Genomic DNA, 17,654 nt, shown 5'->3' on the forward strand with positions numbered 1-17,654 from the left:
GATTTTACTTTTTAAATTGCCCTTAATTTGTAAAAAAAGAAAAGAAAAAATACAAGAAACGTTCCAGCACAGTATTGAACCACCCCTTCCAACCCAATCTTGTATTGGTGATATTGAAATAAGTTCAAGAATAAGACTATTAAAATACAAACACGAGTTCAGCATGAGCTAAATTAATGTTACTACCATATTCAAAAGACAGCCAAGGACCACCTCCCTATCCAACTGAGATAACGGACGAAACTACTGTTGTGCAGGTGAAATAAACCAATCTAAGAACTAAGTGTGTCAAAATCATTACCATAAAATTATCAAGGATTACATCAAGACACCTGTTTTTATCTTATAAATAAGACGTGAGATCCTCTATACAGAAAAAGAATAATGACTGTCAATTGCTCTCTCCCATTACAATTAGGCATGCCTGGGTATATTCTGTGTTCCTAATCTTGCAAGATAGCATGCTAACTGGATAAAATATCAAAAAGGAATTCTTGGAAGGAAATCAGTCAAGATTTTCCAGCAAGGTTATAGTCCCCTACAGTGAGAAAAACATGCTCACCAAGAACCACTTCCACAGCAGGTAGCTGATCAATTGAATCAATAATTTTCTGCAACAGGAGAGAATGATGAATGTGCATATTTCAACCAGTAACTAAAACAAAGACAGGACTATAACTCGATCAAACCTTTCTATTTCCATCTTGAAACTCAGACTTCAACTTCGAATGATCTCTTGATAGCAGGTAAGTTTGCAAATTATGTGCACTTTTTGCATCACCTGTAATAACTGAGCAGTAAGTCGAAACAACCAAGAATCACAGAGGATGAAAGGGAATCGAAGTACAGTTTGTTTCGGATAGGGATATATTAACTTGACTGAGAAAACAAACCTGTAAACAGTGAAAGAATGGCTTTTTTGTTAAACATCAATGCAGGTCTCGTCAATGTGATACCAAATGACATGCTAGCTATCCCATGGAACCTCTCTTCGCCGAGGACAACCTGCAGTTGTTCAAAGTATATTAAGATGGAGTGGCTTGAAACCAAGGCACATGACTGATTTGTAAAGAATCACAATTCCCTGGAGGCTAACAGCATATCCACCACCAACATGCTATAGGCCAGGTAAACTAAGGGTTAACAGAATACAGTAGACAATGAATTTGTTCCCAGTTTCATAATTTTAAAATTAATGCTAAAATATATAATTAGGCAAATATCAGAGTTTAAGAAATATTTCAATAAACAATTTTTTCAAAATTGCATTAATAACCATCGATGTCAAATACAAGCTGATGTACGGACAAAAAACTAAATGGGAGGTTTCCCAACGATCGAGTGGGGTTAATTGCCAAGACTACAATTGACCTATGTACCAAGGGAAAAGCTTTGTAACATAAGCAAGAGCTACATAAAGTTAAGGCACAACAAATATTATTTTTGCACAAGTATTGCTAAACAATAAGAAAGAGAGTGACATTAAGCTCAAACCGAGACAACAAAAATGTTTTATTTATTTATTGAGCAAATGGAATTAATACAACAAATAAAAGATATTTGATATCCACTAATGATAAAGATATATGATACAGGAATAAATAAAAATATTCCTAACAATATGTGTGTGTATTTAGTCTTGTTATATAAGATTTGCACCTCCTTTCTATAGTTATAACAAGTTTTCTCAATAAAACCTAGTACAAAGGATTTGGTTTATTTTCAATAAATACATTTAAACTCAAGTTAAGGCATCTCATAGATCAATAAAAGGAAAGTAAGCAAACCAATTGACGTACAACACCAAAAAAATGGAAAACAAATGATAAAAACTGCAGTTATCTTAATTTAGCGAGTGCGTATCAGCATATGCCCACACACTGCCATTCTAACTTGTATCAGTAAAAAAAATTCAAGGTGACTTTATTTTGCCCATAGCATAGAGAGCCCATTCTAGTAGTCCAACCATAATTTGTTCACGTGGAAACAATGACAGAACACAGCTTAAAGATGACACAGAATTCAAAAGCTTCAAGAAATTCTCTCTAGGTTCATCCTATTAGATAGCTCTGCCTAGGCCAAAATGTAAAGAAATTCTTTAAAAAAAGCTTGGATGAGAAATTCAGTACATAAAAAATGCACCAATCTTAACAATCAGCCCTAACCCAATACAAATTTATCCGTTTTCTATAACGTTGATCCAGTTTCTACACAATGTTAACAGTGTAGCAGCTTCTGCCCAACCAACAAGTGAACTGTCATCCCCTGATGAATGTTACTGCTAAAATAACAGCACCAGGATGAATTTTTTACATTCAAGTTTTAATGGGTCGAAAGTTAAGCAAAAAAATTAATTCAGCTAGCAAACTTTACCCATTATAAAACAACAAAGTGAAAAGTAAGCCCTAGAGCCGATAACATCTTAACGTCATACATGTTAATAGAAAAGATAAATCATCCAACCCCAATAAGGTCAAAATTAAACAACTTACTGCATGTACAGGCATCAGAGAATTTGGAAGCAACTGTGTACCAATAGCATCCCTGATGTAGGATTCCTGCAAGGAATACAAGATAAAAGAAAATCAGATTACAAAGTTGTCTCTAACAAGAAACATGGCTCAACTATAGCCAGCCCAAAATGCACGATGCAACTCATGCATACAAAGACCACATGCATGTTAACCAAGTACAAAATATTGAGAAAACTAGCTTCTTTAACAAGACAATGTAAAAGACAATATGCCTTGTATGTCTTTATCTATAAGTGTGTACAGTATTAGTCTTCACTGGAATAAAAACTATTAATGTAAATAATGTATTTATTGCAGTAAACCTCCGCCCACTCAAGAAAAAAAAATATTGGGTGAACAGCCATTTCTTTGGTAATATTAGTACGTGTATGATTTGTATGTCAGGTGAAATACACCAAGGAGAAAAAAACTTCCCCTCTTAAAAATAGCACCCCATGATCCCTCCCCCTCCTCCTCCATTATCTACAAATTTTCTACCCCCAAGCTGCTTCTCACCATCCCCATCTTCACAATCATCTCATTCTCATCTGTCCATTGATTCAAAACTAAACAACTCCTTACACACAGAGGCATAAAAGCATGGGGAAGGAGAATTGAATTGAGTTAAAAGGAACATTACCCCATCCTTCAAAAATCCCTATTTGAAGCTCTTTGAACTAAACTCATCCCATAAATCCAAAGGAGTTATTTTATGAAATAGATTGGTAATGGGTTGGGTGGGGTGTTGGAAATTTAGATATTTGAATTTTTATAACTTCCTTAAAATCCCTAACCCTAAGCCTTACAAATTGGGGAATTTTATGTTTAAACTCTTTTGTTTCATATTCTTGGTGTTTGGATTCATTGCAAATATTGCAATTACTCCTCCCGACAACAGTGGAAAGGATTGACTTGGTTCTCCATTGTAGTGTCTACCTAGTGGCATGTTTAAAAAACATGGAATTTTAAAAATAAGAACTCTCATGGTGGGTATGATGAGTATCATTAGAAACTATGAAGAGAAAAAGTAACTTATGGGGTTTGAGTACCCTTAGTTCCATTAGTAACAATTTTGTTGCAACAAAAAGGACAAAGAAGTCTATGAGTAGAATACTCAGTGCTTATTTATGTGTAGTTTGATTCAACAAAGAGAGAATGCAACCTACGAGCTTCATGGCCATAGTCTTATAAATACTATTTACCACAACAAAAAGATAAAGTATGGGTCATGACATCAGGTCCTACATTGATCACTATTTAGCTGCCCTTTACAATCTTAAGACATTTTTACAGAATTTTCATAGTATTATTTGGCAATTCATTTGAATTTTTTGGTTAGGGTTATTATAGGTTTGAAATTTAGTTGTTTAACTTCATATTTGAATACTCCATAATTTAGTTTTGTACCCAGATACTTCAAAATTGTCAATTTTAGGTTAGATCACTTTTCTTTGGGATAGAAATTAATAAAAAGGTTACCAACTGTTATAAATTTGACATTTTGTTGTTCCATATCAAATACTATTTTGAAAATTGTAGGTATTAAGTTTTTAAATAGACCAAAAACATTATAAAAAAATTCATGTCATTTTGTTCTAAAAGCACTTCAATTTTTATTTTATTTCTCACTTAAATTTGCTGGCTATATTAAAAAGAAATTGATGTTAGCTCAGTAGTTCAGTTTTTCACTTGCTCAATTTTGAATGTTGATAGTGCAAAACAGAGTATCTGTCCAGCAATGCTTTATGCAAAGCGTGGTATTCCAAAGTCATTTATTGGATCTCCTAATTCTTACCTGTGAATGCAAAACTCTCTGAGAAACTGATTTGTCATCGTCTAATGATTCAAAGTAAACCTCCACCATGTCAGTTGGTTCAAGAGCAACTTTCTTCCGCAACTTTTGAATCCTATTAACAATCTGTACAGCAAAACTTAATATATATATTTTAAAAAAAACACAATCCCAGGCCTTAAAAGTTGCAAGTGGTAAAAATTAAATTGAAGCAAAGCATGATAAAATGTATAACATACAGGGAGATTTTGTAAGAAATATCATGCATTATCAGGTTTTAGGCAAAGAGGAAGGAGATAGTGAAAAAGACACTACGTCAGAAGAGTGAAAAAGACTCTACGTTAGAAGAATTGCACATGAAAGAACCAGTTCTTCCAAAGAAATATTGAGGAATGGTAGGAGTACAGAGTAATATAAATTGGATGTTTCTTTCATTGTATCCATATACTTCACAAACATTATAGAACAACCTAATATGTTTCTTCAATGGTAATTATGTTACCTCTCGAGCAGCACCAGCCTCATACAATGAATCATCAGGGCGCAAGTCTAATATCACTAGAACATCACCTAAAAGAAAAAAAAACAACACATATCAAGGAGAAAAATGTGATAAATTTATAACTTAAAACCACATCATTATAGCAATCAACTCAATTGAACATTAGTCGTTTTAATAATTGCAGAAAAAGGAGTTATTATTAGCTATTAAAGATTCTCACCATCTCCAGCAGCATCAACCTCATTCTCAGTCATACCATCAGGTCGTTTAAAATCACGGAGAACCTGAAAAAAATAACAAAGAGAATAAGGTTCCAAGTTTACTAGACACAGTCTACACTTCAAGTAAGAATCCCCGGACAACAGAATGCCTCTACAAATCTCCCTTCAGGTGCCAATAAATTCAAAACTACGTTTGCTTGTCACTTCATATAGGTACATATTAAAGAAAAATATTTGTGGTCACCATGAGCAACCAAAATTTAAAGGACCAGTTTTTACAAGGGTAAGTGATGAACAGATTGGCAATGTTTTAAAGAAAACAAGGTACCCAAGAAAGCATTCACTTGAATAAACTTTCTTATAAGTACTAATAGTAGAAGAAATGAAGCTAAAATGAATTGGACATCTCTTATAATTTAAAATCTTGTGCACTTGCACTTCAACTTTTATAGAAGTTATCTCATCTATCATCTCCAAACAGGAACTATACCAACAACACAGATTCCGATTCCTGGCACTGTGAATACTAAAACTTCAGAAGTTCAATAGGAATTCTCTCATCTCCATACTAACCATAAAGAACACATGCTATTTAATTGTGTTTAAGTAAAGATCAATGCGAACTAATTCGAAAAGGAAGGGCTCTGCTCAATAAAAACAGTCTTAGTCATCATCCCCACAAGATCAGCACACCTTAATATCAGTCAGCTTCAAACAGTGATTTGCAATGATAACTTCTCCAGCATTCTCAAAAGCCAAAATATTTTCCTGTGACATTGCTTTGACTTCTTTAGCAACAGTGCCCATCAATTTTCCTAGTCTTTTACCTAAAACACTGAAAAAAAAAAACATTACAACATTGTGACTGGCATAAAGAACAAACTTCACACAAAATCATGAAATGCATACCTAAATTCAGGTTCGGCACGTAAAGATGCATATTTTAAGGTATCATTACATGGAACAAGGGATCGTACATTGAGTTCCTCCAGCACATACTGCAATGCAAATAGAATACAATTACAATTCGATAGAGCAGAAGCCAAAATAAATAGCACAAGCAATTTTTTCAAAGTAAATCACTGAAGAGAGGACACAAGGGATACAGACAAACATGAGAAAAACACATTGACAAAGCAAAGGCAAAAACAAAAGGGAAAGAAGGTCAAAAGCAATATCAACTCTAATTGTACTAATCAGCATGAAGAAGGTGCAAAAAATAAAAATTACACAAAAGGTCAAAATAACTTCAACTAAAAAAAAATATATAGAAGCTGATAATGTGCCATGTAGTTTTTATTTTTTCCCGTCCATATTGGGTGCGCAACAAACTAAGTTTTTATTTGAAAGATCAATGGCGAGAAAATAATAAAAAATTCATGCAAGAAGACTTTTTTTGAGAGAAAAAAAAAGTCAAATAATATTATTGTTAGTAAAGGTAGTCTAGTCAGACCTCTAAGAAGCTGCACATTTCGAGCAAGGTAAATTTTATTATCAGAAGCATCAGGGAAAAAGCTATTATCATATGAATTGATTGCCATTAAAAAAGTTTCTTAACAAAAACTAAAAAGCACAAAGGGTAAACTGCAACATCTTGTCACATCAAGCAGGTACCTCCTTCAATTTTCCATTTATGTCATCAAGGAAGTCGGCATCGGGATGAACTATAACCATCTCCCTGTAGTGACAAGAAGTGATTAAAATTGTATGTCTTCCGGACATGAGATACATGTTTGTTTGTATGCAATTTTTATACTAATATACCTTAGTGGAGTCTTAAGAGGCTTGTTGTGCCGTTCACGAATATTTCTAGCCAGATCAATTATTGTCATCATCCTTGAAACACTCTGCTCAATTCGTTCTCCCCTCTGTTTCAATCATGCAGATAAATACAAAGATATAGCATATTAGGTAATAATATATATCCTGTTTACAATAAAGCAAGACCTGTTGTGTTAAACTGTAAAATGAAATTACTTTCCACCACAAAATCCAATTATGCTTTCTGGAGAGGGAGAATGAGTAGATGAAGGAGGTATAACGAAGAATGTCATGAATGTTTAATCTAAATTCCTATTTCACATAACATTAAAAATAAGATGAAGGGAGAATGAAAAATCTGGAATATAAATTCAGTTAACTATACCAGTTCAAAGGGTTGTCAGCATACTTTTAAGAATAATTCCTATTACAAACGATAATATACAAAATAAAATGGAGGAAAAAAATAATTCTAGAGCAAGGTAACTAAGAAAATGCTCAAGCTATACAAGCAAACACACAGCACATGAATTGTCCATGGACCAGGATCATTAATGTGACCCACAGACCCAAAGTTGAACCTTATCATGCAGAAAGGATATGTAACTGTGTTAGTTTGAACTATCTCTTGTCTATCTTTTGCATTTGTTCTGTAGTCAGACATTATAAGAAAATCTAATAAAAAATTCCAGTTTGTCTGTCAGATTCCAGAACAATCAAACAAATAAAGTAAACAAAAAAAATTATGAATTTTTCTATTAGTATATTTATATTAAAAGAAAAGATAACTTTGCCAACTTCATACAATAAACATGTATATTATAAATGTAAATGTAGTAGTCAATAATATATCGTTGATCAATAAGCACAAGTAACTACTAATATCAATGTTTTGGTTTTTCAATCATTTAATTAATTGTATTAATTACACGATTCAGAGAAAATATTAAATAAACCAAGATGTATACCTTTCCTTCTTCTGTGGGAAAACTGCAATAGTGTATGCTTTCGTCTGATCCCTCACAAACTTTCCGCATATTTTGATAGAGGACCTCAGTGAAGAAAGGTGTAAAAGGCGCCATCACTTTACAAGACAACAAAAGGACCTAAAAGAATTCAAATGATTAAGTCTTCAACTGTACTAGCATAAGGAACTATCATTTTCCGGTCATATTGCAACCAACCAGGGTATATATGAAAGATATCACTATCACAAACATACATTATAAAGAGTTGATAGTGCTATCCTACAATCTTCTTCCCCTGAACGACCTTTAAGTCTCTTACGGTTGAACCTTACATAAATATTGGTAAGGTTATCAAGAAACTTCAGAAGATAAGGAACCACCTACAATACAATTTTTAATAGAGGTAACATTTTAGTAAATACTGTAAGTATAACACAATAATTAAGCCAATAAAGCAAACAATGTAACTGAACATCATAAAGAGTGGCAGTAAATCTTACAAACGTAAGTAACAATTGTGATCATGCAAAGTGAAAACTGCTGACTTTAAGAAGTAAATGAAGCTAATGTAAAATCAATGACTTAAAGAAATGACAACGGAGATTAAATTGGGTGCAGCAACTAGTTCAAAATTTAACGAGTTTGGGACACCAATTAAATCAGGTAAAATACAAAACATATATATTTGAAATTGGATATAAATTAGCTTAAAATATCCTAAAAAGGTTAAACAGCTAATCAAATACATCTAACCATTGAGTATGTCATAAAAGGAATCAATATATTTTTGTCAGATTCATGGATTCTTTCTCTCCATGTATAGTGCACAAAATTAATTCACTAATCTGAGAGCTACTTTCCTCTTATAATCTGAGTGTTTTAGGTTAGAATTGGAAGTCCTTTTACTTAAGAGAATTGTAGTGATATCAAGCTTTTAGTGACATTGAAATTTAGAAGCATGCAATCAATGACATTCTTTTCTTTGGTATATATTATATTTGGTTGAAGCAGAAAGAATGACTTCATTAACATGGCAGTCACTTGTCTTTTAACAAGTCATTTTACAAGATTATGTTTATGGTTTGTCTATGGCATTTCTGTTCACTTTTGTTATAAATAGAATTCCCATGTGTACACACAACTTCTCATCTCCCCCTCACGATTAGCCTTGCTGTATTCTTGATATTTCATATTCCTAGTTCTATATACACATTTTTTTGCATAAATATTCTCCCTTGAGTTGCACTTTCTACAAATAAAATCAATCTCTATCCAACAAAAAACGACTAGCAAAAGCATAACAGACCGTGTAAAGGCGGTACCCATCCATTTCCTGTCGGACAAAATGAATAAGACTTTGGGTGGCTGAGTTAATCCATTGATCAAGAACATTTGATGACTTCAAAAGTGAGGCCTGATCAAAGGGGACAAAAGGTGCTAGACCTTCAACTTCCAGCCTCTTTGTATTTTGAACAAGGAATCTGTATGCATTATACCAAGGAAGGAAAACATCCCTGACCTGGATCAGAACACCACAACAAAATGGAAGTAACAGTAGTTGTTCAGTTAAACATTAATAAAAAGTGCTTTGGAAAAACGAAATTAATTAATTTTTAAGAAAGATATTGAAAATAAAACCCAGATAAATGATACTAACAACACCATAAACTCCTTCCTTCTTGAAGCGAAGTGGCTCAGCACGCACAACAGGAGAGTTGATAAGGTACAATCGCAATGCATCCTATCCAACCGACAAATAAGATATTAACTATTTTTATAATACTCATCACATATGTTGATTCCATGGTCATAGACTCATAATTTGAAAAGGCAACCAAAACATGCATCCTGATGTTGCATGTAAATAAATTTTGAAAACAAAAGATGAACTTCAAAAGTTCTTACTGCTCCATAATCATTAATAACATCCATTGGTGAAGGATAATTTTTCAAGCTTTTACTCATCTTTTTCCCGTCTTCAGCTAGGACAAGTCCATTGCATATCAGATTCCTAAATGCAGGCTTGCCAAATAAAGCAGTAGCCAGCACCATAAGGGTATAAAACCTGGAAAACAGAAAAGCAGAAAAACTAAAATACACAACCATAATTGAAGAGGAAACAGAAGTTAGGGACAAAATCTAACAAAAAAATTGAAACAGAATATTATCTCACAAGATAATTTGGAACTATAAAATTATTTGGCAAGAAAAAGATATAACTAAGAAAAGCAGTAACAACATGAAGAAACAAACGCATTATTAGAAGCATAGTGACCACAGCCTTTGTAATAAGTTACAGCTCTAGTTTAAACCAAAAATAGAACCACCCCCAAAAAACTTTTCACTAAAACGAATAAGATGTTCAGAATAACATTTCAAAGCTAAAAATGAATCTACAACCAAAGGGGTGAACAGGCCCATATGACAAGACCAAATGCTAAAATAAAGAAACTGACCAACCACGTGTTTGATCCAGCCCTTCAGCCACAAAATGGCCAGGAAAATTCTTCTCAAACAGCTCAACATTTTCAAAAGGATAATGAATATACGCATACGGCATGGATCCACTCTCAAACCAGCAGTCAAACACCTGAAAGATATAACAAGGATCCATAACAAAGTACAATGTCTCTGCTTATTGTCCTTTTTTAATTCTAATAATACTGAAAATGAACATCTCCAGTTTCTCGTTTATGAATTTTGATTTCAAGCTAATGATGGCGGTGACATGATTTTTATAATTACTGATATTTACTACAATTATTAATACTATATTCTGTTAGAGTTGGCAATTATCCTTTGACCAGCTTAACCAACACTGTACAGCATTTCAATTTTCACAACCTAAAAGAATAAATGAACACTACAAAACCTGATTGAGAGACTATGATGCAATTGAATAATAGAATTGCTAAAAAGCTAAAGTAAACAATTTTTACATCATCAACACGGCGAAGTACACGACCACTGTCAGATTTAATTGTAATATGATCTATGTTGTGACGATGAAGATCAAACACCTGTAGGAAACATTATGATGGGATTAGTGACCTTATAACTTAGAAAAAAATATACATAAAGACTAAGAAGACAAATAGAACATACATTTTGGAAACAGAACCCATATTAAATGAAACATACTTGAATATGAAGAGCCACTTTAGACGGTAATAGGTAATTTAAGTTCACTTTTATAATGCATGGTCAAAGAATTAACGTAACAGATCAAGCTTTTAACTGAAACTTCCAAGCTACAACAACCATACACGTAAGCTGCCCATAGGTCAACCTTGTTGCATTACAGTTATTTCAATTAATTTCCCAGGGGGAAATATGACAATATAAATGAGGAAAAGTAACAAAACTGTATCCTAGTCACAGTACAGAAAATTAAAAGTTATTTATATACAGTGACTATAGGGCTGAAACAGCAGAAATCTGAAGCATACAGACACTGGAAGTTATTAAGAAATCTAGAAAATGTTCTGTTTTTATGGCATTTGAGCAAGGAAACTCACTGGAAGCTATCTATGGGTTAAATCAAGCTCCTAGAGACTGGTTTTAAAGGCTAAAATCTTGTCCCCTTCCGTTTAGATTGTCTGACGGTAATCATGTCTATAGCTGCAATTCCACTACAAATTATCCCTTGTCTATGTTGATGATATAACCATAATAGGAAGCTCTCCTACTACTATACAGAAGCATTGCATCAGTCACAACAGATATTCCTTAGATACAAGCTTTCCTTAAAGAACTTTATGTTCCTTTTCATATTCCTTTGGTGTTGTGTAATAATCTCAATGTTGTCAATTTAACTTTGTTGGAGAACCCACAATGACTAGAGATATGATCAAGTTATAACAATAAATAGAGGCAAGCATCACCTTACATGTCAGTTTTTTAAGGTTGAGTTAGATCTAAAACCACTATCTAAGAGGTGTCAAATCTTATCCTAATAAGGTTTGTTGGGTCAATCAAATGACCCACTATCAGTCCCATGCTTAAGATGTCTGGTTCTCATTGTCAGAGGGTGTGTTGGAGATTGCAAATCAACTAGAGGTATGACCATATTATTGTATATAAGTTTAGACAGTTTCCATTTTACAAGCCGGTTTCGTGGGATTGACTTAGACCTAAATCCACTTTCTAAGAAGCTCATAATTCAGTCCTGCATACAAGAACAAAACATGCATGGAGCATGTTGTTTTCTTTGTTTGTGAGAAATTTATTAATAAGTAAGTAGTTCAGCATTCTTGATCAAGATCAGAGGGCAGATCTTCTTACAAAGCCTTTATCTTCTACTAGATTTTCTTTATTTCGTGTGAAACCAATGTCACCAAGCTCCTGTTAGCAAGTTGTTTCAGTTTGGCTCCTCACTTTTGTGTCTGTTGGTCAATTACAACTACTGTGCTACTAACTATTATAAATAGAGATCCTGTAAATTATTGTCTGTGTTCAATATTCATTCAGTTCAGAATATACATAGTAATATTTCTCTGAACAACAATCCATTTCCCATCTGATGAGTAATTAATTGGGTTGCATTGCAATAAAAGTAGTTGGACAAGGATAAAAAATCACATCCTTGCATATCACCAAGCTATAACAGAATGATCATAAAGAATATTATACAAGTTATATACGTGAATCCATGCAAAACAGAATAAAATTTTCTGTAACAAATACAAATCTATGTATTATCAGAAAAGAGAACAAAAATGTCTAACCTTTACACCAGAAAGCTTTTCAAGCTTTTCAACAGAATCTATGACAACTATTTCCTTCTCATCCTCACTAATCCATAGAGGGAGAGGGGTTCCCCAAAATCTACTACGACTAATTGCCCAATCTCTTGCATTTTCCAGCCAATTGTGAAATCGCTTGTCCTGAAAAAGATATGAACAATACAAAGATTTACATAAACATAGATTGCATACAACTTAAACTTTGTGTTTGACATATGAATAATAGAAAGATTTACAAAAATATAGATTGCATACAAATTAAAATCCATTTGCAATACCACATATATGAAATGAACTAGGTTCGTGTTCAAGGCCAACCTTACTCATGTGTCTGCATATTTCAAGGAAGTTTCCAGAATTGAGATATCTTAGTTTCCTTTCTACATTTTTGCACATCATATTGTCATTACTTTCTCACAGTTTCTCTAATTACAATGATGTCCTTTGTATTGTTCTATTACCCTTGCTATGTAACAAATATTTCTACTTAAACATGTTAACCACAGCACATATTTATCCGTTCTCAATCATTAACACAAAGACTGCCAATTAATATATTCACATATTCCTGACAGAAAATAAATAACAAAGGTACTTCAGAAATAATTTATTCCTTTAAGCTCAAATTGGCCAATTCTGAAAGCAAAAGGGAAGCAAAAAAAAAAGATCAAATAATAAACAAACAATTTTAAAATAAATCCATGATGTGTTAAGGAAGACACTATGTACCTTGACAAAATCAGGGACCCAGTAGGTCTGTTTATTGTTTTCCAGCAATTGCTCTTTCAACAACTCCACTCTAACAAACCTATGATAGAGTAGCTTAACATTTTAATAATGCATCAAAAGAAAAGACAGGTTCTCCGTTGTAGATATGCATAATATTGTTATTAACAAAATGACTCTCATTGACCCAAGAAAACGTTTCACTACTTAAAACCATGGAAACATGGATATATAGTATAGAACAGCCTCAATATTTGTTCTGAAAACAAAAATTATAAAGCTAGAGATCAGAAGTTGCTCATTTTTCTCTCTATACACTTTGTACTCATTCCACAAAAAATAATAATAAAGATGGTATATTTGGGCAAGCTTTATTTCCAAAAGCTAAACTCTACAATTTGGTTGTCTCTCAGAAATTCAGAGACTGTATCACTGAACTACTACTGGAAGTTATGAAGACATTAAGGGAAGTCCCATGCTGCATCTCTACAAGACTTTTTAAAATCACTGAAAGTCATAGACAGACCTGCATTCTCTGTCTATTAAAAGCATCATTTATCAATCTCCTAAGTAAATATATATATTTCTAAAAATGTCTAAGTAATATTAACAACAATTATTGATAAGAACCTCGAGAGAGCCATACATAAAAGCTAGTTGTTGCAGTTGGAGAGCCCAAAACCCCACACACAAGAATCCCATACTACCAATGCGAACTCAAGTCTCATACATTGCAATTGGATATTAAGAATTATTTATATTCAATATCACATTCTACTCAAAACATAAGAAAGTCAACACGAGCACTCACAAATTGTGCTTAGATGAAATTATGAATGCTGGTGGAATCAGAAAACTAAAAGTAAACCATAACTAAAATATAACAATTTTTAATGAGAACAGGAGAAAGTAAATGAATTAACTACTACAGCTCAACAAAGCAGTCAAAAGTTCAAATCTTGATAAAACATGTTTACCAGCTCGGAACAGCTCTGTAAATGAGAGGGGTATCAGATCTCCAGCAGTATGGATAAGAATGCGTAAAAGCTCCAGACTTAAGCAATCTACCCTTTGCCTAAGGAAAGATGAAAAGGGGAAAAAAATTAAGAAAACCTACTAAAACAATGTTTTAAGATGAATATGCTTCACTCCAAGACATAATAAAGTTAACTTCTATGAAATGTTCTCATCTTAAGCTCTACTTAAGATAGTAACTTAGACAATCTGGTAAAAGAGTTCCTACAGAAGACAAGCAGAAGGAGGAGTAGAAGAAAACTTTTGCATATATATTGTCCTGTACACTGACTGTATCAGGTTTATCTTTTGTTCTCACATACACTCCCAGTCAAAAACACCAAGCCTTTTCTGTCCCAACTACGGTTTATTCCAAATTTTAGAGACAGGGATATTAGGAAAAATAGAAGTGACTTCCACTCAGTTACATTAGAAACTTAGTTAATCATCCAAAGCACCATAAATGATTCAAAATTCATAATCGGCTTGGCTTCTCATAATTATAGATATGTAGAGAATACCTTAACAGCTTCAATGATATCTTTGTCAGCTTGTTTGATGTAGCACCCACTAAAGTCGGTAATTTTTTCAGTAAAGCAGCCATCATCATCAACAGCTACAGTTAGATTATCCTACAGACCGACATATTATTTCAGTAACATATAGGGAAGATAAAGATCCAACAATATATATAAAAACAGAAGGGAAAATCTTAAAAGTTGTGTACTATCACCAAGTTTAGTACAATTAAGTAGCAGAGAGGAAAGTCACCATAAAAGATGCGGCATTGCAATGGAAAAGATTAAGATAAGACAATAAGAAATGTATCAACTTGAAAAATCTTTCCTAGGGACAGAGGAAAGATAAACATGTGAAGGCATGCAAATCGATAATTAAGAATATTTACTCTATTTACACATCAAATAATTGTTTCTCTAGCATTTGATGAGGGAAAATAAAAAACAATCCTCATATAACTTCATGTTCTTAAAAGAACAAACCTTGCTAAGGATTTTATTATCAATGCAAACACGGAAATCATCTTCACCAAAAGCAGGGGCGCAATGGACAACACCAGTACCACTATCATCAGTAACATAATTGTCGGCAACAACTCTAAAAGCTGTATCAGATAACTCCTTGAAGTAATCAAATAACGGTTCATACCTGCAGAACATGTTATCTTATGAGTTTCAATACTCAATGAGTATGCAAAATGTTTTTAGAAAGTCTCAAAATAGAAAATATAAAGTGATACACTGAAGTTAACTAACATAAAAGATTAATGCAGTATAGGGCAGAACTGCTCACTTTGTCCCCACTAATGATGCCCCTGAAAATTTCTCCAGTACTTCAAAAGAATCTAAAACATTTTCCGTTTTTCCACCTGAAGCTCCCTTGGTCTTGGCATTTTTATTCTTAGAAACGTCATTTGAACTATTAACAACAGCTTCTTTGGGTTTCTCCTTAGGGTTATTGATTGCAGACAGACGAGATTGAGCAACAATATAAACTTTACCAGAGTACTTATTGCGAACCTGATTGCATCAACTCCAAAAATTAGTGATCAAGTAACTAGAAAATAAATAAACAATATGTGTGTTTAAATTAACAAAGGATGTAACAGTTTCAATTGGTCAATTCAAATGAATTCTCATTTTCCCTATCATTATTTTTCACATAAGTTCTTCACACTTCAGGATACTTTTGTTGCATGAACATAAGTTTTATTACAGGGATTGAACAGCTAAACATTAGAGGCAAAAGCAAATTGCAACCAAAATCTTCCTACTGATTAAAAAGACGAATTGTAAATAGTTGTAGGTAAAAATCACGGCTCTATTATCAATACTCCTGTTCCAACATAACTTGCCAAGCTAGCAACTTCATTCTACTTCGTATCTATCTATGTATATATGTAAAATCATGCTCCAACTTAACCCCAATTCAAATAAAACAAGCTTGAAGGTAAAGTTAAGCAGCATGTTAAGTTCCATATATTCTATCGTGACAACAAAGTTAACCAACCTTCACATATGTAAAATTGGCATTGATACACAGAGCAAGATTGCTAGGAAGAGTCCATGGAGTTGTAGTCCATGCTACAAAAGATGCACCATGCTGATCACCCACGACAGGAAACGTCATGAATACTTCAGGATCAGATACATCCTGTGCCAACAACATAGAATTTCAGATGCAGATACCATTGCAACAACATAGAACATAATCTTGTTTGGATAAATCTGTCAAAAGTAAAACAAATTAAGCATCTCTCGTAAGCTAAAATCAACTAATCCACTTCAGTAGTGCATCTTACCTTCTTATCGAAACAGATTAAGCTTCACCTAATTTCTCACAAAGTTAAGTTTTATAAGATGATTTCAGCTTATAGGAGACACTCGATGATGCATTTAAACATTTTACCTTCTTATCAAAAAAGAAACTAGAAACAGCAGAAAACAAATTAGGTAGATTGGTTGCATGTAATCACCACTGACCTTATAGTTCTGCCCAGCCTCAAAATTAGAGAGCGGAGTTTTGCAGCCGGTGCTGTATGGCATGACCTAGAACAACAACAAAATGCAGGTAATGCGTTGAAACAGAAATGATACCGGAAAATTGAAACAGAAACGAAGTGCAGTGTAGTGAATACCTTGAAACCTTTATATACAAGGTTTTTGGCGTACAACTGAGAGAAAACCCACCACACGGACTCCATGAACTTGAGGTCCATTGTCTTGTAATCATTCTTGAAGTCGATCCAGCGACCGGTGCGCGTGATGACGCTCTCCCACTCAGAAACGTAGCGCGTGACGATGCTGCGGCACTCCTCGTTGTACTTGTCGATTCCGAGTTTGAGGACGTCCTCCCGTTTCTTGATGCCGAGCTTCTTGTCAATCTCGTTCTCGACGGGGAGGCCGTGGCAGTCCCAGCCGAATCGGCGCGTGACGTGGTGGCCGGTCATGGACTGGTAGCGCGTGACGATGTCCTTGATTGTGCCGGCGAGGATGTGGCCGTAGTGAGGGAGGCCGGTGGCGAAGGGAGGGCCATCGTAGAAGATGTACTCCGGCTTGTCCTTGGTGAGAGCTAACTGAGTGTTGAATGCATCGATTTGAGACCAGAGTTCTAGAATCTTCTCCTCCTGCTTCGAGAATGTGAAGTCCTTCCCCTCGCAAACGTCGTCCATGCTTCCTTTCGCAGACGATGAACACGCAGCGGCGGCAACAACGAACACACTCAGCAGGAATCAGGGTTTATGCAACAGTGACGGTAAGTCTATTCTACTGTAACAGTAACACGCAAAATGCACTATGTGGAGAAACTAAAATAATATAATAATGAATGCATTTCTTTCTTCTATATGATTCTTGTTTTATAAATGAGAAATTAAAAAAAAATACACTAAGAC

General features: G+C 33.9%; 1 protein-coding gene across 1 annotated transcript; it reads right to left on the minus strand.

The window, feature by feature from the left end:
• Positions 1-273: 273 nt before the first annotated feature.
• On the minus strand, positions 274-17,654 carry LOC137810920 (isoleucine--tRNA ligase, cytoplasmic). Its single transcript, XM_068612421.1, has 27 exons — positions 16,899-17,654; positions 16,744-16,809; positions 16,271-16,414; positions 15,554-15,780; positions 15,244-15,409; positions 14,764-14,874; positions 14,206-14,303; positions 13,232-13,310; positions 12,485-12,643; positions 10,697-10,777; positions 10,214-10,347; positions 9,663-9,822; positions 9,415-9,498; positions 9,064-9,276; positions 8,012-8,137; positions 7,758-7,895; positions 6,793-6,896; positions 6,643-6,706; positions 5,938-6,026; positions 5,722-5,863; positions 5,028-5,091; positions 4,808-4,875; positions 4,309-4,431; positions 2,493-2,558; positions 894-1,005; positions 690-781; positions 274-611 (listed from the first exon to the last, which is right to left on the minus strand). Exons 1-27 carry the CDS (start codon positions 17,430-17,432, stop codon positions 510-512), a joined length of 3,546 nt encoding a protein of 1,181 aa, XP_068468522.1. The 5' UTR covers positions 17,433-17,654; the 3' UTR covers positions 274-509.

This window comes from Phaseolus vulgaris, chromosome 11 (genome assembly GCF_000499845.2).
Source record: "Phaseolus vulgaris cultivar G19833 chromosome 11, P. vulgaris v2.0, whole genome shotgun sequence".
Classification (NCBI taxonomy): Eukaryota; Viridiplantae; Streptophyta; class Magnoliopsida; order Fabales; family Fabaceae; genus Phaseolus; species Phaseolus vulgaris.

What these genes read in the sequence shown, in the direction of transcription:
- LOC137810920 (XM_068612421.1), bottom strand. Translation starts at nt 17,432, where the DNA reads ATGGACGACGTTTGCGAGGGGAAGGACTTCACATTCTCGAAGCAGGAG. An exon ending in TTGTATATAAAGGTTTCAAG is followed by an intron (nt 16,810 to 16,898) that starts GTATTCACTACA and finishes TTGTTGTTCTAG; the next exon opens with GTCATGCCATACAGCACCGG. An exon ending in GCATCATTAGTGGGGACAAA is followed by an intron (nt 15,410 to 15,553) that starts GTGAGCAGTTCT and finishes CATGTTCTGCAG; the next exon opens with GTATGAACCGTTATTTGATT.